This window comes from Gekko japonicus, unplaced genomic scaffold, assembly GCF_001447785.1.
Source record: "Gekko japonicus isolate JY-2015 unplaced genomic scaffold, Gekko_japonicus_V1.1 scaffold3138, whole genome shotgun sequence".
In the NCBI taxonomy this organism is placed as follows: Eukaryota; Metazoa; Chordata; class Lepidosauria; order Squamata; family Gekkonidae; genus Gekko; species Gekko japonicus.
Genome location: NW_015166519.1, coordinates 100,296 through 126,083, shown reverse-complemented (window position 1 = coordinate 126,083; position 25,788 = coordinate 100,296). Strand labels below are relative to the sequence as shown.

The window sequence follows — 25,788 nt, the reverse complement described above, 5'->3', positions numbered from 1 at the left end:
GTACTACTGACCTTCCACAGCCTGCAGTTCAGCGTCTTAACCACTTGAGCCACCGCAGTTCCATATATATATATATGTGTGTGTGTGTGTGTGTGTGTGTGTGTGTGTGTGTGTGTATGTATGTATATATGTATATATATAATTTTAGGGGACAAGCCACCAGATTCTCCGTGATACCTAGTCCAAGAGCGCACTGTGGGAAGAAAGGGTCGGAAACCAATGGCATTAGATCTCGGGTTTCCAAAGGCCTCGTTCTGTTGCTCGATTCACATGTCACCGTGGTTTGGCACTGCCTCTGCGTCGGCCCTGTATAATTTAAAGCTACGCATGGAATCCGCCTTTTACTAGAGGCTTAATAGTATTTTTTCAGTTTCCTTCCGCTGGCAAGCCTACCCCGGACCTCAGCTGGTATAAATCTCAAATAAGTCCCGTGGCACGGTGCCAGTGTAGACCGACTCCTTGGCCGTGCAGACTTTATTCATCCGCTGGTGGGAAAGCGCAAAGGGCTGAGGGGATGGAATAATTATGGTCCGTATTCGGTGGCACGGCTGTAATCTCCGCGCAGCAGTGATTTTCTTTCTTTTTGCCTGATTATTTTGCCAGAAATAAAGTTAACTTTGTGGTTTTGTTCATAAAGTTGTATTTTGGAGTTCCCGGGCAGCCAGAAATGCTCTGTGAAGGGAAAGATACACCTTTCAGTTTCACAGGCCTCAAATAGGGAGGGTCTGTAGGTTAGTGGTGGGCTGCATGGTTTGTACGTGAAAGGTCACAGGACTGGTTCCTGGCACCTCCTGTTTGAGAATCTCTGATCCCAGGTGAGTTGGGAAGAGGGCCACCAGACCAACTCTCCAGTTATCAATTTTTGATGGGCAAGTGCTGTCAGGTCACAGCTAACTTCAAGGTGCTGGTACTTACCTTTAAAGCCCTATATGGCCAGGGTCCGACATACCTGAGGGACCGCCTTTCCCCATATACACCCCAGAGAGCACTACGGTTGGGGTCTCAAAATTGACTGAACCTCCCGGGCCCCAAGGATGCCAGGCCCACTACTACCAGGGCCAGGGCCTTTTCAGTGTCGGCTCCATACTGGTGGAATGAGCTCCCGGAAGAGATCAGGCCCCTGCGGGATCTTTTACAGTTCTGTAGGGCCTGCAAGACGGAGCTCTTCCACCAGGCTTTCAACTAAGGAGCCGCCCACACGACTACCACCAACAATCGTGGCTTTAGATCCTGGTCCTAGTTTTGGCCTTTGCCACCATGTGATTTAGGGAGAACGCCGAGCAGGGAAACTGTCTATTTGTATGCATTCTTTGTGCGCCACGTCAAGTAATATATGAACTACCGCCAGCACTTTAGGATTTTATGGTTTTATGTGCATCTGTATCGTAATTGTATTTGAACTGTTTTAAATGATTTTATCTGGATTTTTATTGGTACCTACGTACCAGCTAATGTCAGCCGCCCTGAACCTGCTCGCGGGTATAAATTGAATAAATAAATTAAATAAATAAACAAACTTGTGGTGACCCTGTAGGGTAATTGTACAGCATTGTGTGTAGTATAGCCAGGAGATCCTAAGATCGTCTGTCAGCCTGACGTTCTAGCTCTTTTAGCATTATGCACCTCTAGGTGGCGAGCTAGACTTAGAGAGAGCTCTGAAAGGGCTGTGACTGACCCAGGGTCACCCAGCTGGCTTCATGTGGGGGAGTATGGAACTGAACCCAGGTCTCCAGATTAAAATCTATCGCTGTGAAGCACTACACCACGCTGGCTCTCTCACCCCGTAGGGTTTTCAAGGCAAGAGACATTCAGAGGTGGTTTGCCATTGCCTACCTCTGCGTAGCAACCCTGGACTTCCGTGGTGGTCTCCCATCCAAGTTCTAACCAGGGCTGACCCTGCTTAGCTTCCGGGATCTGACGAGATCGGGCTCGCCTGGGCCATCCAGGCCAGGGCGAATATCAGTCATCCCTTTATTTTTACATTTGTGCACAAACTTTCCATATGATACTAAGGAGAACCCAGTGGATGATTCAGAACCCATTGGATGATGGACCAACGTCATGCTCTCCCATTCTTTCTGGAGTGCCAGTGATACTCAGAGGCTCAGGACACTGTTCCCCAATGTGGCCATTGCCCTATGTTTCAGGACAGCGGGCAAGGTCTTTGCCCGGTGGGGCTTGTGGTCAGCAGATGGTCTGCACCTTGAAACAGCCACGGGTGACTGGTGAGCTTCTGTGAGGTGCAGGCCTCATGCCAAGGAGGGAAGTAAATGTGGCTCTTTTGATAGGTGGCAATTGCAAACGTGGCTCTCTATGAGCTGCAGAGTGAATCCCACTGATCATAAGAACACAAGAAGAGTCCTGCTGGATCGGACCACAGTGGTCCATCTAGTCCTGTCTCACACAGAACCCAACCAGTTCCTCTAGAGGTCCAACAACAGAGCATAGGGGCTGAGGTCTTCATGAGAAGAGCCCTGCTGACACAGACCAGGGGTCCATCTAGTCCCACATCCTGTCTCACACAGAACCCAACCAGTTCCTCTAGAGGTCCAACAACAGAGCATAGAAGTTAAGGCCTTCATAAGAAGACCCCTGCTAGGTCAGATCAGTTGTCCATCTAGTCCCATATCTGGATTCACACAGAAGCCAACCAGTTCCTTTGGAAATCCAATAACAGGACACAGAGGCTGAGGCCTTCATAAGAACATTGAAAGAGCCCTATTGGATCAGAACAGTGGTCCATCTAGACCCACATTCTGTCTCACACAGAAGCCAACCAGTTCCTTTGGAAATCCAATAACAGGACACAGAGGCTGAGGCCTTCATAAGAACATTGAAAGAGCCCTATTGGATCAGAACAGTGGTCCATCTAGACCCACATTCTGTCTCACACAGAAGCCAACCAGTTCCTCTGGAAGGAATAGCAGGGCAGAGGGGCCGAGGCCTTCCCCTGATGTTGCCTCCTGGCTCTGGGATTTAGAGTCTGGCTGCCTCCAAACATGGAGGTTCCACGTGCATCAGCTGTTATGGACATGTGTAATGCAAGTTCCCGATCACCTCTGTAAAGAAAAAGAGGAATGTCCGCTTGTCTGGAACCATTGAAAGATCTGGGAAATTTTGTGGGCCGCTATGCCAATGGTAATTTGATTGAGCCCGTGATTAAATCCCTCCCTCCGCGTCAAAAACTCGAGTTTTCTTGATAGCGACCGAATTCAGAATAAAATAAACATCCTCCGCAAACCCATCTGCAATCTGAAGTCTGGCAGATGCTTTGAGGTTTGTGCAGCAGCCGCCTGAAACAGCGGGCCGAGTGTGCTTCCCGAAAGAGGGAATAAGATTACCTTCTCTGAGTCAACAAACAGCTCGATTCAGGGTTCGGCTTCCGCCCTGCCAAGAAATTAAGCAATTCTGTAACAATTGGGGTAATCTAGGAGAAGGTAATTCTATATTCTCCCGTAGGAAGGGAAACGGGAAATAAAAACCTTTGTGTTTCAGAAACTAGAAGCTGCATCTATAGGGGCTTTTTATAAAGAATTTTTTTTGGGGGGGAGAATTATTCTGAAAGGCCAAACATCGGGCTCTGCATTGGCATACTATGGCTGCGGGGGGCGGGGGGACAAAGGGGAAAGCCACAAAGCAAGTTCTGTATCTGAGACGTGTTTTCATAAGGAAAAACCAGTTTAAAGTGCATCCCTCTCTCCAGCCAGAACGTACGGGCACCAAGGGACCGTCCACAATTTGTTCAGCATTTGCCTGCTAAACAACAAAAAATACCAGGGATTTCGGATCAATTTATCCCGCTTTATCGTTAAAATTTTACAAAACCCAACCCGTTGGCTCCGTTCCGTTTAAAAAGCCAGTAGGGGCTTGAGTCCCGGCGAAAGCAGCAGAACTACAGATCTTTGACATTGTCTACCTCTGTGTGCTTTGGCTGCCGACAGTGTTGACGATGCGGTGGGTGGCCGCCCAAAACGAGGCCTGTTCATTGGTGGCACCCCATTTGCGGAACACCCCCTGCATAGCTGTTCTCCTGGTGCTTTTCCCCCCTCCATTTCGGGGAACCTGGCCAAGGATTTTCCATTTGTCCAGGCATTTATCATTGGTATGGATTGACTATTTACATGTATATAGTATTTTAGGGGGTTGGGGGAAAGTGCCGTCAAGTTGCGGCCGAGTTGTGGGCAACCCCTTAGGGTTTTCAAGGCAAGAGATGTTCAGAGTTGGTTTCCCATTGCCTGCCTCTGCGTCAACACAACCCCGGTTGCCAAGTGCTTACCTGTTCCGGAGCGGGGGAGTCCAGCCTTGCTCCGGGAGTCTTCGCGCGTGCGCGCCGCAAGCACGTCACAGGGAAGTGACGCAAGCACATCGGGGACGTTGGGGGCGGGGCCACAATCATCCGAGGGAAAACCATAGAGTTTTCCCTCGGATGATTGTGGCCCCGCCCCCAACGTCCCCGACGTGCTTGCGTCACTTCCTGTGACGTGCTTTGGGGGTGGGGTTCCCCCCGGGGGCCCGATCCGGGAGCAGCGGGGAACGGGCCTCCCGGGCAGGGGTTTCCCCGCCCCCGGGGGGACTTGGCATCCCGGGGGGACTCTGGACTTCCTCGGGGGTCTCCTGTCCAAATACTGACCAGGGCTGACCCCGCTTAACTTCTGAGAGCTGGTGAGGTCAGGCTACCGTGGGTCATGCAGGTCAGGGGCAAGAGATGCACAGATGTGGTTTGCCATCGCGCTCCTCTGCATAGTGACCCTGGACCAGTGTTCCCTCTAAGCTGAGTTAGTGTGAGCCAGCTCACAGTCTTTTAGTCTCCAGCTCACACAGTTTTGCCTTAGCTCAGGAAGGATGGGGCTCCAGAGCAAACTAATTTATTCAGGAGCCAAATGGCTCGCTCACAACTTTAATGCCGGCAGCTCACAAAGTAGACTTTTTGCTCACAAGGCTCCACAGCCCCCCCCAACACCAGACAGGCAGATGTCTGTCAGGTGTGGGAGCAGGACCAGGGTACTTTAATCCATCAGGGACGGCGCCCCAGCAGGATCACCTTAGCAGTGATGCTGGCCCAGCCTCTCTGATGGCTTCCAATACACTCCCTCCACTTCCTACACCTAACAGGTGGTTGTCTGTCAGGTGCAGCAGCGGTTGCAGGGTGCTTAAAGCTACGAGGGAGCCCGCCCAGCAGTCTAAAAAGAGGTCCTTCAGTAGAGGGGAAAAAAAACAGTATGTATATCTCACTTCATTTTTTACACTACAACAAATGTTACATTTCAAACTTCACATCAGCAGTATTATAACTGGATTTACGGAATTTAAATACCGTAGTGAAGCACGGGTATCAGGCTAGTATCACTATAAATCTTTAGTAAGTACTTCAGTAAGAAATCTATTTGTGAACGAGGCCCATAGCTACAGTGGGGCATTTTGTGGCCTTGCCCTCTTAATTAAAAGCCCTGCCCCACAAATAGCCATGCCAGAAACCTTATTTTTGAGGTGAGACCCCTCGCTGCCTGCTGATAGCAGCGGCCAGGGTGAGAGCAACGCAGCTGCCCTCAGACTTCCCTCTCCCTCTCACTGTGTAATGGGGGGAGGGCATCATGGGAAAGGCTCATGGGGATGCTTTTGAAAGGCTCACTATGACCTAGATGGTCTACAGCAGGACTGCTCTAGCAGAAAGGGGGATTGCTGAAAATATATTGAAGGTGCCACTCTTGAGTGCCTTTCTAAGCTTTCTTGCCCTGTGGAACTCAAAAGGCATTTAAATGACTTCTGAAGGCAATTAAATGCCCTTTGTGCAATTTTGCCTAGGAACCGACACGCTCGCTGCCCTGTCCCCTAAAAGGAAGGGCTTAGAAACAGGCTTGGAGCCTCCCCCTTTAAAGGCAGGTGTTCAGATTAATTTAGTTAATTGTAATTTAACTGCCCCCTTAAAAATTTAAATGCCCTGAAACAAAAAAAAATCCTGGCTACGGGCTTGCTTGGTGGTCTCCCATCCAAACACTAGCCAATGATGACTCTGCTTAGGTTCCAAGATCTGATCAGATTGGCTATCTCGCGCTATCAAGGTCAGGGGAAAGCTGAGTCGCTATTGGTTATCAAGGTCCCTGTTGACCGCTGTGTCACATCACTTGCTACTTGACCTTTTGAACCGGAAGTGCCAGGGATCGAATTTGGGGCCTTCTTCAGGCAAAACATATGATCTGCCATTGAGCCGTGGCCCAACCTCAGGGTACAGTTTTTAAAAAGTCAGTTTGGTGTCGTGGTTAAGTGTGCGGACTCTAATCTGGGAGAACCGGGTTTGATTCCCCACTCCTCCACTTGCAGCTGCTGGATGACCTTGGGCAAGCCATACTTCTGACAAGAGCTGTCCTTGAAAGAGCAGTTCTCGAAAGAGCTCTCTCAGCCCCACCTACCTCACAGGGTGTCTGTTGTGGGGAGGGGAAGGGAAAGGAGTTTGTAAGCCACTCTGAGACTCTGATATGGTCTGTTTTATGTCGTTTTATGTCCAGTTTTCATATCATGAGACTCTGAGTGAAGGGCGGGGTGTAAATCCAGTCTCTTCTTCTTCTTCCAAATGTTTTGCATCTCTGATGTTACTCACGTTTAGATTTTAGTATGGCAAACAGTCTTTGGCTGCGGTCACACGCAACATTAGCCACGCAAGAGATACGGAAGACAAGCGGAGTTTCCGGTCGCGATCTCACCAGCACATCTGGGAAGCGTAGCGCTTCCGTGGCACAACTGAGGCTTCCTGCCGAAAAAGCGCAGCAAAAAACTAGTACCTTGGAGGTACTAGTTTCCAGAAACTGCGGGGCAAGGGCGGGCGTCTGATCGCGTTTCCGGTGGTATCCGGCGCCCGCCCATGTCCCCTTGCGGAAAAGGGTTTTTTTCCCCCCACGTCTCCGTGGATGCGCACACGCACCCAACGGAGCATGCGCATTCGTAGTGTACACAAAAAAAGAAAACCAGTTCGCCGCGCCGCGCGCTTCTTCATTGCGCGCAGGCGTGTGTTGTGATCGGCACCTCTCCCTTGCCATGGAACCTCCACAGTACCTCCACAGAACCTCCACAGTAGGTCTGATCGCTTTACTGCATGTTAGTTTGCCCCGGGGCAAACAGCCACACTTCTCCTCTGCAGTTTCCTGCCCGTGTGACAGGGGCCCTTGAAATCATTTCTGTGGATCTACCCGTTACTACTTTTCAGTAATTTTATCCAGCGATTCACCGATTCAAAGCACCGGTTTCAGAACCTTCAAGGTGGAAACTCGTGTTACATTCAAAATAGTTCCGTCCCACCATCACGTTACCCCAATGTTAAAGGGATTTCCCCGGTTCTTAATCTTTTCTTTCTTCCTCTCTTATGCGGGAAGGCTGCAGCGACTGGTAAAGGACCTTCTGAAGCAGCTTCAGCTTCAAGACAGCAACAAAGCCTCTGCCCTGGATAGGATTTTAGGCGAGATTTCACGCATTCTGGAAAAAGAGGTACCGCGACTGTTACTGCATGCATTTGTGTGTAATATCTGACCTGAAAACCGGGCATTTGTGACTCTTACCCTCCCTCAAGTAGTTTAATGTACTTCCTGGCCACCCTGAACACTGAGCTCTGGCGCACTTGAACTCCACGGTGGAGAAGTCTGAACACGGGACACTTTCGCACCTAACTAAAAACCCGGGGCCCTTATTTGGATTGCCCTTATCTCGTCAGATCTCAGAAGCTAAGCAGGGCTGGCCCTGGCTGGGATTTCGATGGGAGACCTCCAGGGAATACCAGGGTCATGACATGGAGGCAGGCAATGGCAACCACATCTGAATCTCTTGCCTTGAAACCCACCCCCACCCCCGGGGTCCCCATATGTGTTGATCTCCCCCCAGTGACATGGTTACAGTGTCAGACTAGCATGTGGGAATACCCAGGTACGAATCCCCCCTCTGTCTTGGAATCTTGTTTGGTGACCTTTGGCCAACCACATATTTTAAGCCTAACCAACCTCGCAGGGTTGTTATGAGCAGTGTTCCCTCTAATCTGAGTTAGTGTGAGCTAGCTCACAGTTTTCTAGCCTCCGGCTCACACATTTTTGTCTTAGCTCAGGAAGAACAGCTCCAGAGCAAACTAATTTATACGGTTGCCAAATCGCTCGCTCACAGTTTTAATGCCAGCAGCTCACAAAGTAGAATTTTCGCTCACAAGCCTCCACAGCTTAGAGGGAACATTGGTTATGAGAAGGGGAGAACGATGTAAACCGCTTTGGGTCTCCGGCGGGGAGGAAATTGATGTGTAAATGAAGTAAATAAATGCCTTTGTTCCCAAAGTATATATTTCTCCCCTTTCGTACAGCACAGTGAAAAAATCCTTAACACTTTTAAACACACAAATGGGAAACCAACTGCATCTTGATGTAGAATGATTTCTTTGGTTATTGGTTAAAGATGAGCTTAATTTCCGGGGCAGGGGGGGGTTGAATAGTCACTGAGTAACCTAAGCTTGGTACGGCTTATCAGCACTGTCAGACATGTGATTGCCATTACTATGAGTAAACAGAATTTAAACAGATAGACTCGATGTGGAATTCGTCGAATGCTGCCGGTTTTTTCGGGCAGCGGTTCGGGCTTGCGAGTCGCGCAGATCCTCAGTAAGTAACTTCATATCTGCCAAAGTTTATAAGCTGGTGGAAGCGAGAAGGGCAAAATGCTCTCTGACCCATGTCCCCGGAGCCGTAATGCGGTACGATATCAGATTCTCCCAAAACCCTCCTTCGGTTCAGGTTCACTGCAATCCAAACAGCACGATCCCATAGAAGAAAAATAAATATGGGCTGTCGAAAAGGCATGCCCTGGAGAAGGATGTTTGTGCGAGGCGTTGTCCACCCATGTTCCTCTACACTGACGTAGAACAGCACTGCTTGACTGTTCTCCGCAGGTAGGCCATGTTTCTCCATTAGGGTTGCCAAGTTAGAAACTTACTGCAGCGGGGGACTCCCAGCTGGTGTCTGGAGCGCGTGCGTGCGCCGCATCCACATCACCCAGAAGTGACACGGGTATGCAGGACACGCTGGGGGCGGGGGCAGGACCATCCGAGGGAAAACCATAGAGTTTTCCCTCGGATGACCGTGGCCCCGCCCCCAGCGTGCCCAGTGTACCCCCGTCACTTCCGGGTGACGTGCACGTGGGGGTGGAGTTCCCCGCGGGGCCTGATCCGCCGGTGGCGGGGAACGGGCCTCTGGGGCGGGGGTTTCCCTGCCCCCCAGGGGGACTTGGCAAGCCTATTCTCCATCCAGACTGGGAGATTTGTATGGGCGTACGCCAAAAAGTCAGCGTGGTCTGCTGTAGTTTGTGGATCGTTTTTAAAGTCGTTTTATGTCCAGTTTTCATATTGTGATTTAATTGTAAGCCACCTTGAGCAGGACTCTGAAGAGGCGGCATCAAAATATCCTAATAAATAAGAGACCTGCTGGATCAGAAGAGCAGTGGTCCACCTAAGTCCAGCATCCTGTTTTACTCCGTGGCCAGTCAGTTGCTCTGAAGGGCCAAAGAAACAGATCATAGAGGCTGAGGCCTTTCCCTGATGTTGCCTCCTGGCGCTGGTGACCAGTGGTTTCTGCTGTCTCTGAATGTGGAGGCAGCCTTCAGTCATCATGGCTAGCAGCCGTTGATGGACCTCTCCTCTATGAATTATCATTATTATCATTATCATCATCATCGAAGAGCCAGTTTGGTGTAGTGGTTAAGTGTGCGGACTCTAATCTGGTAGGACCGGGTTTGATTCCCCACTCCTCCACTTGCAGCTGCTGATGTGACCTTGGGTCAGTCACAAGCTTGGGCGCAGCTGTCCTTGAAAAAGAGCAGTTTGTGTCAGAGCTCTCTCAGCCCCACTCACCTCACAGGGTGTCTGCTGTGGGGAGGGGAAGGGAAAGGAGTTTGTAAGCCGCTCTGAGACTCCAAGTGAAGGGCGGGGTATAAATCCAATTTCTTCTTCTTCTTCTTCTTCTTCTTCTTCTTCTTCTTCTTCTTCTTCTTCTTCTTCTTCTTCTTCTTCTTCTCATTATTATTATTACTCGCCCCATCCCGGTTTACGCCGGGCCCTGGGCGATATACCGGACATAGTGACATAAAGTGCAAAACACAAAACATTAAAATTTATATATAGCATTAGTAAGAATTTCAGTATAGATTAAAAGATCCACATAGCTTTGATTCTCTCAGCCACTGTTAAGAAAATGGCGGCCAGTCTCAGGAACATGTTGTCCTTCTCATTCACTAACCATGCTTCCCCCATACACACACACGCGCGCAGGTACCCCATCTTGGCTTAAATATTTTAAGGGAAATATTTGCTCAAAGTTTAACCATGGTTAATGCTAACCATCCTTTGGTGCTTCAGGAGGACTGGGGGTACAGTATTCCAGGGCCCCAAGGTTGACTGGGGTACAAAAACCCTCATTCACCCAGGGGCTATTTTAGATGAGGGAAATGGCACAGTACGAAGACATAGCCCCCCTTCCCCAACCTCAGGCTGTGGTCCCTGTCTGAATTTGGCCCCACTCACCTGATAATTAAGTTTCTAAAAACACGTGGCACTCCAGACAATAGAGCTCCCCTCGTTCTTGGGTTCAGATCCTGACTCCTCAATTAATGTGTCCAATCAGATGGAAGATGTTGGCTTTTCACTTTTTTTTAACTTATATTCTGCCACACTGCCCTTTGGGCTTTCTGCTTTTGGAGGGAGGGGGGCTCTGTGTTTTGTGTGTGTGAGAAAGAGGGTTAGATTTGCTGTCTCCAACAGCGGCAACAACAGGGATTAAAAACGGTTTAAACCAGTTAAAGAAATCATTAAAGAGCTGCCATTTGCTTAGATTGGGGAAGGATAAGAGAATTTTAAGCCGCTTTTATGACGCTCTGTGTAACTCAGAGGTTTGTTGCAGCGGATCCAGCCATATAACGGGACTTTGTTTTGCTATAAACAGTTTTAAATCATGCACAGACGACAAACTGTTCTTTAGGCCTCAGGAAGTGAGGAGAAGCAAACATATGTACAACATTACCAATATCTGTTCTTAATTGGTCCGTTTAGGGCAAGAGAGTGTGTATATTTTACCAGGAAAACATAGATTTGTGTTTGGTAGTATTGATAGCAATCAGCTAATAGAATAATAGGTATAACTCTTTTCAGGAGCTGTTATAAACATGAGTTTTAAATGTTGGTGGGTTTCTTCCAATCGTCCAGCCTGTGGTTTACTCAAATGTGTATTTTTTCCCCCCTTATCACCAGCAAGTATCTCTCTTGCCATGGCAGAGCTGTTAAGAGCGTGGATTGTGTTTCTGTCTATAAAAATCATACCATTGCTAATTGCGCCTTTACCCAGTAACCTAAACAAATGTTATTGAATTTTCCTCACAAATTCATCACGAGCCGTTTTATGACAGGGAATGCTTTGTAAGCTGCAGGGGTAGCCAAAAAAAAAAAAAAGTAGTATTTTTATTAAGGAGCGCCAGAGAATTAATGTAAAATTGATTTAGCAGAGCTCTTAAATACCTCCAAGCATCATAGTTAACTCTTACGGGGCTTTTTGCATCTGATCCTAAAAGCTGAGCAGAACAGCACAATATTGCAATTTTCCAAATTAGCTGGGCAAACGAACATTCTTATGCATTCTTTATGTGCCTTGTGACATACCAAGAGCACCTTGGGTGAGGCATCAACTCCCTGCGCCACCAGAGCTGATGGTCATAGGAGGAAACTGAAAGTGCTTCCCGCTGTGAGACACACCATATCCCATGATTCTGCTATCCTGGGAAGCAGGTGACATCGAGTGGCCAATCCGGTGCCGGAACTTGGTATAAAGCTCCCAATCGGCTGCCTTCCCCCAGTCTGGCCAACAGAGGGAGCTAGCAAGTTCTCGTTCTCTGTCCAGGAAGGCTTATCAGCCTGCAGCGTGTCCTGCCCGGAATCATTACCCACTCTCCCAAACAAAGGTGACGTTTCTGGTCCTTTCTTGGTACACTTGAAAAGGGTGCGGGCCATGGCTGCTGAAGTTTCGGTTAGGCGTGGTATCCAGGATTTGGTGCAAGAGGAACCTGGCCCCCCAGTCGGTGAATGGAAACTTGGTGGTCGGTCAAAGTCCCAGTTCATTAGAAACTCTTTGCTGATGGATAGCTTAGCTCACAGTTCTGGATCTCATGGAGAAGATACTGCTGGTGTGTTGATGAAATGACCGTTTCCCAAGGACGCCCATCATACATCGGAGCCGTGCCGTCTGGTAGATGTACGTGATCTTGCTGATGAATGATCCGTCATGCCGCTTGGGCCTCTGTACTAAAGGTATCGCGGCTAGTTTATCAATGCGGCGGGCTTCGTAACTGTTGGCAAGGCGGAGGATGCGCCAGTGACGAATGGTCGATCGCCCTCTTTGCCGATGAAGTTAAGAGAGTGCTTTACGTTTTTAAGAATGTTATTTCTCTCAACCCCACCGACTGCTGCCAGAAGTAACCACTTCACTATAAGAAGAAAGGAAATAAACTGTCAGTGATATAAATGCACTTCCCCCCCATCCAGTAGCCCTGTTCTTCCTTTTGTAATTCATAATCGGCAGAACACCAGGAATGATAACTTACAGAGAGTTTTCTTCAGCTCACAGTTGGAAACGCTGAGTATCGTGCACACACAGGTGGTAGTTAAGCCACGCATAAGAACCCATACTCCATTGGTGTGGTTCAAAAAAGAGAGACGTGAGGACCAGTAGTGAGCTATCGGTAAAGTTTCCAACCTCCAGGTGTTATCCTGGATTCACAGCTGGTCTCCAGACAACAGGGTTCAGTTCACCTGGAGCTTTCAAAGATGGACTGTGTGGCATCACATCTTTGCTGAATTTCCTCCCCTCTTCAGACTCCACCCTGCCCAGAGTCCTCCACCAAATCACCAGGAATTTCTCAACTCGAAGCTAGCACCCCTAGTTGATGATTATGTGTTCTAAAATGGCATTTATGCATAATTACAGATTTTAAAAGATTGGAAATGTTGATGGCCTTCCTCTGGCTCAAGTGGTTAAGACCCTGAACTGCAGGCTGTGGAAGGTCAGTAGTTCAGCGGTTCGAGACCCGAGTGTGCCGCATGACGGAGTGAGCTCCCGTCTCTAGTTCCAGCTCCTGCCAACCTAGCAGTTCGAAAGCAAGAAATTGCAAGTAGATAAATAGGTACCACTTCGGTGGGAAGGTAACAGCGTTCCATGCGCCTTGGTGTTTAGTCATGCCGGCCACATGACCACGGAAACGTCTTCGGACAGCGCTGGCTCTTTGGCTTTGAAACGGAGATGAGCACCACAACCCTAGAGTCGGACTCGACTGGCTTTCGAGCAAGGGAACCTTTACCTTTACCTAACACCATTACCGTTGGCAGTCAATCAGGCCTTGCCATGCTTACCTTCATTATGGTGGATGAGTCTATCGCCTGCTGGGAGTGGGGCCTTTACTGCAGGTGCCTCAAGGCTCTGCAGCGATCTCCCTCTGGAAGTCAGGAGGGGCAACCCATGGGGGGAAGAGGGGTTGTGGTTTGGTGGCAGAGTGCACGCATTGCCTCCCAGAAGGTTCTCAGTCCCATCTCCTCTTTCTCTACTTGAAAGGATGTGTCAGTAAAGACATTTCTCTGTCTGAGACCAGTGTTCCCTCTAAGCTGAGTTAGTGTGAGCTAGCTCACAGGTTTTTTAGCCTCCGGCTCACACATTTTTGTCTCAGCTCAGGAACGATGGCTCCAGAGCAAACTAATTTAAGCAGTAGCCAAATCGCTCGCTCACAACTTTAATGCCAGTAGCTCACAAAATAGAATTTTTGCTCACAGGACTCCACAGCTTAGAGGGAATAGGTGGAGTAGTGGTCTGATGTGATCTAAAATAGCTTTATACGTGTATTTTATATGATAATAGTCAAGTGTGGCCTTATCTGCAGATACCTAAATCTGCAGATTGGGGCCATGCTGACGTAAGACAGATGCCTTTGCAAACCTGGGTGAGCTCCTGGATATGCAGAAAAACCTGAAAACCTAAAAACATTACATTTGGGGGTTAAATTTATTTATTTATTATTATTATGTATTTATTATATTTTTATCCCGCCCTCCCCGCGAATGGGCTCAGGGCGGCTAACAAACAAGGGCACCATGTGCCAAGTATAAAACATTAAAACACATAAAACCAACCATTTTATCAAAGTTAAAAGGCTCAGTGGTGTTAATATTAATCATTTAGTCAAATAAGTTAAATCAAGATGGTGATCAGTAGATGTTCCTCAAGCCCGAATCGGCAGTACCGCTCCATCAGAATACTGTAACTCGATCTTATAGAGGGCCATCGATCTTATATGGGCCATCCCAATGCCCCCATGTTCCCATGAGGCAAGTGGTGGCAGCGGTGGCGGCTCCTAATTAAAAGCCTGACGGAAGAGCTCTGTCTCCCCCCCAAAATAAAGAGAGTTGTCTATGTGGACATACTTGCATCCTAAAGAGGTGGCAGAGTCGAGGCATCAGGCCTGGTAGCAGCGGAGTCCAGGAGCCACTCCAGGCCCAGCTACAGCAGTGGCAGAGTCGAGGAACCTCTCCGGGCCCGGTAGCATCAGAGTCTGTGAGCTGCTCTGGGATCAGAGTGGTTCCCAGACACAACCACCGCGGCTGGGTGGCTTTGGAGACCTGGAGCCAATCCAGGCTTGGCAGTGGGGGGGTGGGGTTGGAAGGAACCTGCACCTGGGCTCACTGGGCAAGGGGGGAGGATAGTATCCCCCCACCCAAACACGACTTTCACGGGGCCCCACTTGTGTCTACCTAATATGCATACAAATATGCACACGCCCCATATCTATGCACACGAGCCACAGCACACTAGCAGCTCAAAGTGCTCTCAAGTTCCACAGAGCTCGAAAAGACCGCAGTGGTATTGTTGATTTTTTTAAAAAAAAATATCTCACGAACAGAAGCATCTGATTCCTGGCTCTTCCCAGTCACTTATCAACGAATTGTGTAAGTTCCGAACCGTAACCATTCTGAACCGTTGTCGGAAATCAGAATGTTCCAAACTCATCTTAGGGTTTGGGGGAAGGCTTTTAATCATAACCTGTCAGCAGAAATGCCGTGTTGTTACATTTAAATGCAAAAGAAAAAAGCAAGCTGCATGCAAGCACTGTACAAAATCAATGCTCAAAAAGCATGGAAAAAAGCTTTGTAGTGCTGATATCAAACCATGTATAAAGAAAGAGATGTATAAGAAAGCATATCAGAAACACCTATTAAGGCTTCTGTGCCCTCCTTTCTGAATGTCTCTTTGGAATATTTCACTGCAACTGTAGAATATAGCACTAAAGCATATGATGAGAGTTTTATGAAGTCATATGATCTTCGCTATCATACTCTATGATGAATGAAACTTAGAAGACGTCTTATTGTTCCACGAAGTCCTGTTTGGATGAAGCCAGTCGAAACAAACTTGTATTCCGGAAAACTTCGTCAGCCTGCACTTTTTTGGACCTCCCTTCATTCTTCTTTGTATCATTGTCATTTATACATGGTTTGATATCAGCACTATAAAGCTTTTTTCCATGTTTTTTGAGCATTGATTCTGTGTAGCGCTCGCATACAGCTTGCTTTTTCTTTTGCATTCGGATCCTTGGAGGTGTGATTCTCTTATCGCATACTGTATTGTTACATTTAGCATTATTTGTTCCCTGAAAATGGCTTATATTCGAGGCAAGAGGGGGAGAGAGAGGAGAGAAGTGGATTTCTACCTTTACAGTAACGTTATATGCTTACTAGATAGCACAGCAGGAAAATGGCAAAGGGAAAGCAAATACGGTGGGATTTAAAAGGACGGGGTCACTCGTCTTTCCCCGGCCCCCTTTCCGAAGTATTACTCTGCCACCAGTGAAGTCTCATTATTTCCGAGCGTCCTAATCAATAGGGTCATGAAAGATTGATTCCCGTAGCTGTCACACTGTTTATGACAGAGATCATATACAGTCATTCCTAGGAGCGGGCCCGTAATGCTCTTGTTAACCCGCCAGTCGAGAAATCAGCAGACACATCTTGCTTGTCGGGGTTGGTGGGGGGGTGGTGAAAAGGATCTTGATAGCGTCACTCACTGACTGGGAGGAGGAGACCGACACTGTTAATTGAATTTCCCCGGGGAGCATAAAAAACAAAAGCGATAGAGGGAAAGGGGGTCAGAAACCACACAGGCTGTCAGCGTGGGGGATCAGCTCGGCCGTTGATTTAACTCGGCTAATGGCCGGGTCTCTAGAAGGCATTGCCCAGAGGGAGGGCAGAGTTCAGGGCGGTAGCTCCTTCCCACTTACTAAAAATCTTTCCAAACTTCCACGCTGCTGCGGCAAATTGTTTTCTAAAAGCTCTAGTTAAAGGTGTGGCAGGAGGAAACACAAGGCTGGAGGATCCATATGGATTTGTTTCTGCTATTGACAGTGGTTCCCGGCCCCTCCCGCAGATGGCCCTATGCGCCAGAAGAATGCGTCGTAGTGGAATGGATCTGAGTGATCCGGCCCTGCTTCAGGATTGCGTTGTAGCAAAGTACCTTTTGCATCTGTCTGCCGTAATTATCCTTCCTGCATTGGGGGTAGGTGACTGGTGGAACTCCCTGCCACCACATGTAGAAGAGAAGAAGAAGAAGAAGAAGAGATTGGGTTTATACCCCGCCCTTCACTTGGAGTCTCAGAGCGGCTTACAAACTCCTTTCCCTTCCCCTCCCCACAACAGACACCCTGTGAGGTGGGTGGGGCTGAGAGAACTCCGACACAAACTGCTCTTTTTCAAGGACAGCTCTTATCAGAACTACGGCTTGCCCAAGGTCATCCAGCAGGTGCAAGTGGAGGAGTGGGGAATCAAACCCGGTTCTCCCAGATTAGAGTCCGCGCACTTAACCACGACACCAAACTGTAGGGATCAGTGTTCCCTCTAAGCTGAGTTAGTGTGAGCCAGCTCACAGTTTTTTAGCCTCTGGCTCAGACATTTTCGTCTCAGCTCAGGAAGGGATGGCTCCAGAGCAAACTGATTTATGCAGTAGCCAAATCGCCCGCTCACAACTTTTAATGCCAGTAGTTCACAAAGTAGAATTTTTGCTCACAAGACTCCACAGCTTAGAGGGAACATTGGTAGGGATGGCTATGGGCTTCGATGGATTTGAAATGGGGTTGGACAGATTTACGGTCTGTTATTGGTTATGATGGCTGGATGGGAACTTAAGGTTCGGAGGAGGAACACTTCCAAAGCCCGGGCTAGCTCGGTTTTGTCAGAAGCTAGGCAGGGTCGGGCCCGGCTAGGAATACCGGGGTCGTGAGCCAATGTTCCCTCTAAGCTGTGGAGTCCTGCGAGCAAAAATTCAACTTTGTGAGCTACCAGCATTAAAGTTGTGAGCAGGCAGGTGATTTGGCTGCTGCATAAATTAGTTTGCCCTGGACTGGAGCCATCGTTCCTGAGCGAAGCTTAGAGGGACTCGTGACATGGATGCAAGCAATGGCAAGTCACCTCTGAACATCTCTTGCCTCGAGTACCGTACTGGTCCACCATAAGTCAGCAGTGACGATGGCGGGGTGGGGTGGGGTCAGTCAGGCTTTTGTGGGAGCTTGGCATTTGACCGGACACAGTTGGGAAACAGGATCCTGGACTAGATAGACTTTTGGTATGCATCAGAAGGAGCTTTGTCTCTCAAACGTTTATACCATGGAAACCTTGTTGGCTCTTTAAGATGCTACTGGACTCCAATCTTGGTTTGCTCCCACGTAACTATTACGTGCCCTGGAAGCGCCGTAAGATAATATTTAATAAATACATTTCACGTGTGTATATCTTCAGGCTGCCATCATAGGAACATAAGAACATAAGAGACGCCAATGTTGGATCAGGCCAAAGGCCCATCCAGTCCAACACTCTGTCTCACACAGTGGCCAGAAATACCAGGTGCCATCAGGAGGTCCACCAGTGGGGCCAGGACATTAGAAGCCCTCCCACTGTTGACCCCCCCAAGCACCAAGAAGCCAGAGCATCCCTTGCCCCAGACTGAGAGTTCCTATCTAGACCTTGTGGCTAATAGCCACGGATGGACCTCTGGTCTTAAGAACATAAGAGAAGCCAATGTTGGATCAGGCCAATGGCCCATCCAGTCCAACACTCTGTGTCACACAGTGGCCAGAAATACCAGGTGCCATCAGGAGGTCCACCAGTGGGGCCAGGACATTAGAAGCCCTCCCACTGTTGACCCCCCCCAAGCACCAAGAAGGCAGAGCATCCCTTGCCCCAGACTGAGAGTTCCTATCTAGACCTTGTGGCTAATAGCCACGGATGGACCTCTGGTCTTAAGAACATAAGAGAAGCCAATGTTGGATCAGGCCAATGGCCCATCCAGTCCAACACTCTGTGTCACACAGTGGCCAGAAATACCAGGTGCCATCAGGAGGTCCACCAGTGGGGCCAGGACATTAGAAGCCCTCCCACTGTTGACCCCTCCAAGCACCAAGAAGACAGAGCATCACTTGCCCCAGAGACCTTATTAACCTTGTGGCTAATAGCCACTGATGGATCTCTGCTCCATATGCTTATCTAATTCCCTTTTGAAGCCGTCCATGCTTGTAGCTGCCACCACGTCCTGTGGCAGTGAATTCCATGTGTGAATCACTCTTTGGGTGAAGGAGGACTTCCTTTTATCCGTTCTAGGAGTATTCTAGACTCCACCTTACCACTTCTGGTTCAGTCTTCAGGGAGAGGAAACATGACACTTCCTTAACACAGAAGCTTGACTGAGAAGAACAGCTTTTCCTTGGACCTGGGAAAAAAGTCTTAATCGCTAACCATTAAGTGACCTTGCTATCGTTCCTTGATGCCTATTTTTATAAGAGTGAACCACAAGACTCCTGACCTCTGACAGGCATTCCCTCTGTGGCTGCTAATGGTTTTTCTTTTTTAAAAATGTGTCAAACAACATTTTGGGGCTTCTTTTTATTTTTAGATAAATTTGCAGCCCGCTGCCATTCCAGTTGTGACGTCGGCTATTTACATTTCAGGCCAGTGTTTGTCGTAACTTTCAAATACAGGGGGACGCCGGGCAGACAGTGTTTATCACAACCCAGAGACAGTCAGGAACGGCTGGCCTCAACGGTGCAGAGCCCGCCTCTGTTATTTATGTTAGAATCGGCACATTGCTCATGGTCTACCGAGTGACCCACTGGTGGAGCGAGTGTCCCATTGCGTGTGGCTTTTACACAGGAGGTGTACGTTTGAAAGTTGGGAGGGAAGAAAAACTTCATTTCAGCAGATCTCTTGTGATACCTGGGGTTGCACAAAACCTCATTTAATTTAAAAAAGAAAGAAATCTGAGAATTAAGAGTTCCAGAAGGGTCACTGTGATAGTCCATCATAGCGAATTTGCATGAGAGTCCGGTAGCACCGTAAAGACGAACCGAATTCATTTCAAGACGAACTTTTGTTACTGAGCTAGCGTCTCCAGATGCGTAGAAGCATACATCTATTACAGGGGTCCCCAAACTTTTTGAGCCTCTGGGCACCTTTGGAAATCTGACACAAGGTGGTGGGCACACAACCCACAACATGGCTGCTGCAGGAGGCAGAGCCACATACACAGAGGAAGCCCAAGCGCAGGGGAGAAGAGAGATAATTTTAAAAATACGTTGTGTGAAAGTGGGTGAGAGAGAACAAAACAAGCACTGTGATGGTGGCTGCCACTGAGGGGATGCTGTTTTAATCTGCATAGCCAATCAGATCTTCAGGGGCCAGTCAAAAGCCTTCTGGGTAAGAGCCCCACCTGCCCTCACCCACTTTTTAAAAATCCTTGGTGGACCCCCAAAAAGGTGTCTGCGGGGGCCACGTGCCCGGGGGCACCATGTTGGGAACTGCTGATCTGTTAGGTTTGGTTCAATTCTCAGCAGGTGGGGGGAATATTACAAAGAAAGGCCGGATCTTTTTTTCCTTAACAACAGCCCTCTTTGTAACACCCCTGCTCACTCATACTGGATTCTTAACAGGGCCCAATGTACGTCCCCCTCTCTGCATCGGAAGAAGTGACCTCTGACTCACAGAAGCTCACGTTGAACGAAATTTTGGTTCATCTTTAAGATGCTACTTGGCTCCTATGAGTTTCTCGGTTAACAGCGACGGCGACTTACGTGTTTAAAAACAAACACTGCATCTTTCGCACTAACGATCGTGAAACAAACAAACAAAGGCTTCGGCTGGGAGGGCGGGGCATAAATCTAGAAAGAAAGAAAGAAAGAAAGAAAGAAAGAAAGAAAGAAAGAAAGAAAGAAAGAAAGAAAGAAAGAAAGAAAGAACAATAATTGCAAGGTTCAGGCAAGGGACAGTGTTTGCTTGCCTCAAAATCTGCAGAAAGGGGGGTGAATTTTCAGCAGGGGTGGCTTCTTCCATCACACTGCCGCCACCGTGGGAAGGGTTGCACGGTTGCACCTAATGCTTAGCAACAGGCAAGCAGAAGTTCTGTAGTTCGGTCCCCAATATTTCCGGTGAAAGGTAGCGGAGGTCAGAGAGAGGGCCCTTGACGTGAGACCCAGGAGAGCTGCTGCCAGTCAATAACTGGGTACTTTGCGATAGATCCAGGTGGGTCGCCGTGTTGGTCTGAAGCAGCAGAACGAAGTTTTGAGTCCATGGCCTCCTTAAGACCAACAAATTTTTATTCAAGGTATAAGCTTATACTTTGAATAAAAATGTGTTGGTCTTAAAGGTGCCACTGGACTCAGACTTCATTCTGGGTCCTTTATGGTGTCCATTAAGAAGGTCCCAGGTTGAATCCTTGGCGTCTCGAGTTTTAAAAGGATCTCTGGTCTTTCCTAGCCCTGGTACTGGAGACCACTTTAGCTGGAGATACTGGAACAGAGTGGGATTCCTGAGCAAAGCAGTGCAAGTTTTTGTCTCCCCAGAGCACATTAAGTGCTACCAGACTTCTTCGGTTATGATTGGTGGGAAGGTTGAACTTTGTATGCTCCAGAAAGTTGGACTAGAGCGAACAGGTTGAAATTCAGTTTTAAAAGTATTCGGTTAAACATTAGGAACATTCGGCTAAACATTAGGAAGACCTCCCTGTCAGCCAGAGCGGATCCCGAATGGAACAGGCTTCCTTGGGAGGTGGAGGGCTCTCCTCCTTTGGAGGTTTGAAGCAGAGGCTAGATGGCCATCTGACAGCAATGTGGATTCTGTTAATTTAGGCAGATTGTGAGAGGGAGGGCAGGAAGGGATGAGCCAATGTATGGCTTTCGTGGCCCTTTCTTCTATGCCTAAGGTAACGCCAATCGGCCACTTTTGGGTCAGGAAGGAATTTTCCTTTAGGCTAGATTGGCCCAGGGATCCTGACAGACTTTTGCTTTCCTCTGGGTATAGAGTACGGGTCACTGGAAGAGTGGATGGGGAGGTAGCTGTAAATTTTCTGCATTGTGTAGGGGGTTAGACTAAACAATCCCTGCAAGCTCTATGTTTGTTTCCTCCAAGATTTAAGGACGTTGACAAAACCCAAGAAATCCTTCTGTAAAACAATATTTTATGTTCTCAAGTTCAGCAATGTATAGGGTTTCTTTCTTCAAAAAAAATCCCCACTATCTCCACTAGAGGGGGCAAAACAGTACTAGACTCGTCCGTGCTTAAAAATAAAAGAATTAGATGCCAGCACTGTTTTATTCGCCATAATGCAAACATCATTTTTTTTGTGTGTGACGAATTTAATTTGTATTGGTGTTGAAACCTGGTTTTTTTGGAAGTGGGAAGTTTTTTTGCATTTTTGGTTGCTTTTTTTGGTGCAGACGCTAATCCTGCATAACTGGAGGGTTTGTTGTTTGAATTGGCAAAACCCTAACGTTATAACGTTCTCTAATATAGTGATTTATTAATTTAAACCGAGCTGGGTTTTAAGTGCTGGGGGACCCAAAGTGCACCTGGGCCCTAGATTCTAGAGTGACCGCCAGTAGAGAGTCAACACAAACTGGACTGGTTAGATCTGTCCAGTGCAACCTTTTTCTGGCAAAACATTGGGGGGGGGATTCACAAACGTAAGTCTGGAACCCCATCGGTGATAACCCGGTGTTCTGTCCAGCTTCGTTTGAGGGTCTTCTGAACTGTTCAAGAAATGGCAGTGATGGAGAATTGGGAATAGGGCATTCCAAAAAACCTCTGCCTGAGACTGGGGAGAGCCGCTGCCGGTCTGAGTAGACAACGCTGACTTTGATGGGCCAAAGGTCTAATTCAGTATAAGGCGGCTTCATGTGTTTGTGTGTGTTCCGTTTGGATTTTCATTGAAGAAGAGGAAAGGAAGGTGGCCAAGCCAGTGATGGATACAATCAGGGGTCATTTTGTAGAAAAAGAGGTGCAAGAGCTCATTAGCATAAATCATCAGCATAACTCATTTGCATGTGCCACACCCCCTGACATCACCGGAAGTGTGTCAGAAGGCAACACCCATCGCTCAGGCTCCACTGGACTGTTTTGGTTGGGTGTGTAGCTATTTGGGGGGGGGGGGGGGACGTGCAGATCTGTCCTCACAGAGGAGGGAGAGCTTGTACCTGAATAAAACTTGGTCTTAAAGGTGCCACTGGACTTTTTTGGACCGGGGGACTGGGGGGGGCTCTGCAGCTTACCTGGCTGCTTCTTGCTCTGACTGAGGGCTGCTGGGAGCAGGGGGCGGGGCTTGTTGCATCTGCCCGCCCCCTGGGCTCTTTACTGCCAGAGCTCCGCTCCTGTGCGCTCCCGCAGGAAATGACCCCTGGATACAATAATACAATACTCGAGTGTATCTTCCATATTGATTCCCTGGGTAGGCTAATGTGCTTCTATATGACCCTGTAAGCCACTGCCCTGAAAAGCGACAGTGAAAAGCAGGTCTTGTTTGTCCACTAGAACCGGTGTGGTGTAGTGGTTAAGAGTGTTGAGCTGGTATCTGGTTGACCCGGGTTCGAATCCCTGCTCACTGGGTGACCTTGGGCCAGTCGCACTCTCTCAGCCTAACCTACCTCGCGGGGTTGTTGCGAGGGTGAAATGGAGGAGAGGAGAATTTTGGAAGCTGCTTTGGGTCCCCCACTGGGGAGGCCCAGAGGCGGGGTGCAAATGAAAGAATGAATGAATTAACATTAGGCAGTATGAACCAATACATCAAGGGGCTCAGCTTTGTGGGGTCCTAGGTTCACCCCCCCGCACCCCTGTCTGTACCTACCTGAAGATGTCCACTTGCATAGTCTCTCAATACATAACACAATTCTCCCAATTGCTCCTTGCCCATGTTTCCTTCACGCTGTTGTGCTATTTACCCCGTGTTTGGGAGCTGGGCGAAAATTCCAAAGTCTGCCAGAACTGAATGAAGCTCCGAATAAAGTGTGCTCGATGGGTCGTTCTTTGTAAAATAAGCATTGCCGAATATACATTATCGGCTTGGCCTCGTTTATTCTAAGCAGAGGCTTTTCCTCTCTCCCCCCCGCCCCTCCTTTTTTTCTTGGCACAGAAGCCGGATAATTAGTTTTGTGCGGCTGCGGTGACGGTGTCAGTTTGGTTTTATTTAGAACACGGCCGGTCTAGGATCCCTGCCAAGAATAATCCTTGTGCCTTCAAGTCGTAGGGATATAAGTCTTAGGAAGGGCCGCATTTAGAAAAAGGGGGGGGAACCGAAGAACCTAAATGTCTCGAACTCTGTCAATGGCTCCTTCTTGTTTATTGGGTGTTAATACGCTTGGCTACTCTACTTGTACAATCGACGGCTCGTCCGGGGGGCGGGGGCGGTCAGCCCGTCCTGTTGAGCGAGACTGGGCCAGGAGTCCATGGCAGGATGGGGCCCTGGGTGGAGCTGCTTCTGTTCATTGCGAACCAAAAATCCTTCCGTCTCCTTCCTGTTTGACATCCGTGGGTCACCCAGAGTGGAACACACAAGGAGGCAGCGACGCTATTGGTCGAGCACAGAGCTCCCCAACCTTTTTGAGCCTATAAGCACCTTTGGGATTCTGACACAGCATGGTGGGCCAAACCGCAAAATGGCTTCCACAGGAGGAGGAGCTAGGCACAAAATGGCTGCCGCAACGTACCTTCGGTGACACTTGAAAGATCGTTGTGCTGCGGCGGCAGCCACTGCCAAATTTGCACAGCCGATCAAATCTCCAATAGCCAATCAGAAGCCTTCCAAGGCAAAAACACTTTCTAAAAACACTTAGCAGGCACCGGGAAATGTGCTAGTGGGTGACGTGGGCAGCCACGTGCACCATGTTGGTGATCCCTGGTCTGGCGTGATTTAGGCTTTGTAAACGTACTCGATCCCATTCTGTGTTGTGCTTTGGAGTCGGTGCAGCGTGGTGGTTAGAGTGGGTTTTTGTTTAACTTTTAGGCCCAGTTCAACCCACCAATTAGGTGACATTACCGCCGAATGCTTCCCGAGGTTGCAGGTAACCCCCCCCCCAAAAAAAGAACAGCATGCCAAGACAAGGCAACTTTATTTATATGGATATATTTATGATATATGCATGTGATACACAGATCTCAGGCATGCATTCAATGAGACCCTTGTTCCTGATGGCCAAACGCCAGTGCCTTAATGCTCCGTTGGATTCTTTTTTGGGACGTATGCCATTTTTCTAAAGGCCTGGGGGGAGAGATCTAGGATTTCATCCTCTCCTCGGGGCAAGTTGAACAGTAAAAACAGCTCTCCTTCACTGTCTGGCATTGTGGGGGGGGGCATTGCAAGAGGGGGCTTCCTAAGATCCTAAAAGTCCCCCTTTTGCTTCCAAACATTTTGAACACCCCCCCGCCCCCCATTTGTAGACTGCCCCAGTTAAGAATCACTGGAGTAGAGCATTGAACTGAGTCAAGAGAGGTGGGTTCAAATCCCAACTCTGTCATTTATTTATTAAAACATTCGTACCCCGCCTCAACTCGTGGCTCAAGGCGGCTTACAATAATAGTGAAAACATCCTCAGCTGAAACCAAAGACAAAATAGCAAGCCCCAAATATCCCCCCCCCCCACTAAAAGCTGCCTGCCATTTAGTTGTGGTTGTTGTTGTTCAGTCGCACAGTCGAGTCCGACTCTTCACGACCCCACGGACCGGATCCCGCCAGGCCTTCCGGTCTTCCGCCGTCCTCTGAAGTTTGCTCAACTTCATGTTCGTTGCATCTATGACACTGTCTGACCATCTCATCCTTTGCCGTCCCCGTCTTCTTTGACCTTCACCTAGCAAACAGGCAGACCCTGCAGAACCTCTGAAAGATCTCCTAGGAGGGGGACACACATGCCCCCGGTCACCTCTTCAGGGAGCCCATTCCACAGAGCCACGATGCCAGATGGGCCACCCTATGTTTAGTGAAAGCCAACATTGGTCCTCAAACTGTGGCTTGGGAGGGACCCAAATGTGGGTTGCAGTGCTCGTATGGGTATGTTGGACGTTGGGTTCCCAGCATCCACATGGGTCCTGGAGTTACATAAGAACATAAGAGATGCCAATGTTGGATCAGGCCAAAGGCTCATCCAGTCCAACACTCTGTGTCACACAGTGGCCAGAAATACCAGGTGCCATCAGGAGGTCCACCAGTGGGGCCAGAACTCCAGAAGCCCTCCCACTGTTGCCCCCCCCAAGCACCAAGATGACAGAGCATCACTTGCCCCAGAGTCCCTATCTATACCTTGTGGCTAATAGCCACTGATGGACCTCTGCTCCATATGCTTATCTAATTCCCTTTTGAAGCCGTCCATGCTTGTAGCACCCACCACTTCCTGTGGCAGTGAATTCCAAGTGTTAATCACTCTTTGGGTGAAGAAGGACGTCCT

The 25,788-nt window shown here is 48.7% G+C and overlaps 1 protein-coding gene across 1 annotated transcript in view; it reads left to right on the top strand.

Moving 5' to 3' along the window:
• SCAPER (S-phase cyclin A-associated protein in the ER) overlaps window positions 1-25,788 on the top strand; it is a gene marked incomplete at its 5' end in the record, with an annotated part of 174,582 nt that overhangs the window by 54,998 nt on the left and 93,796 nt on the right. The window contains 1 exon segment of the mRNA XM_015412282.1: window positions 7,365-7,476. Within this exon segment, the coding sequence (XP_015267768.1) occupies window positions 7,365-7,476 (112 nt within the window).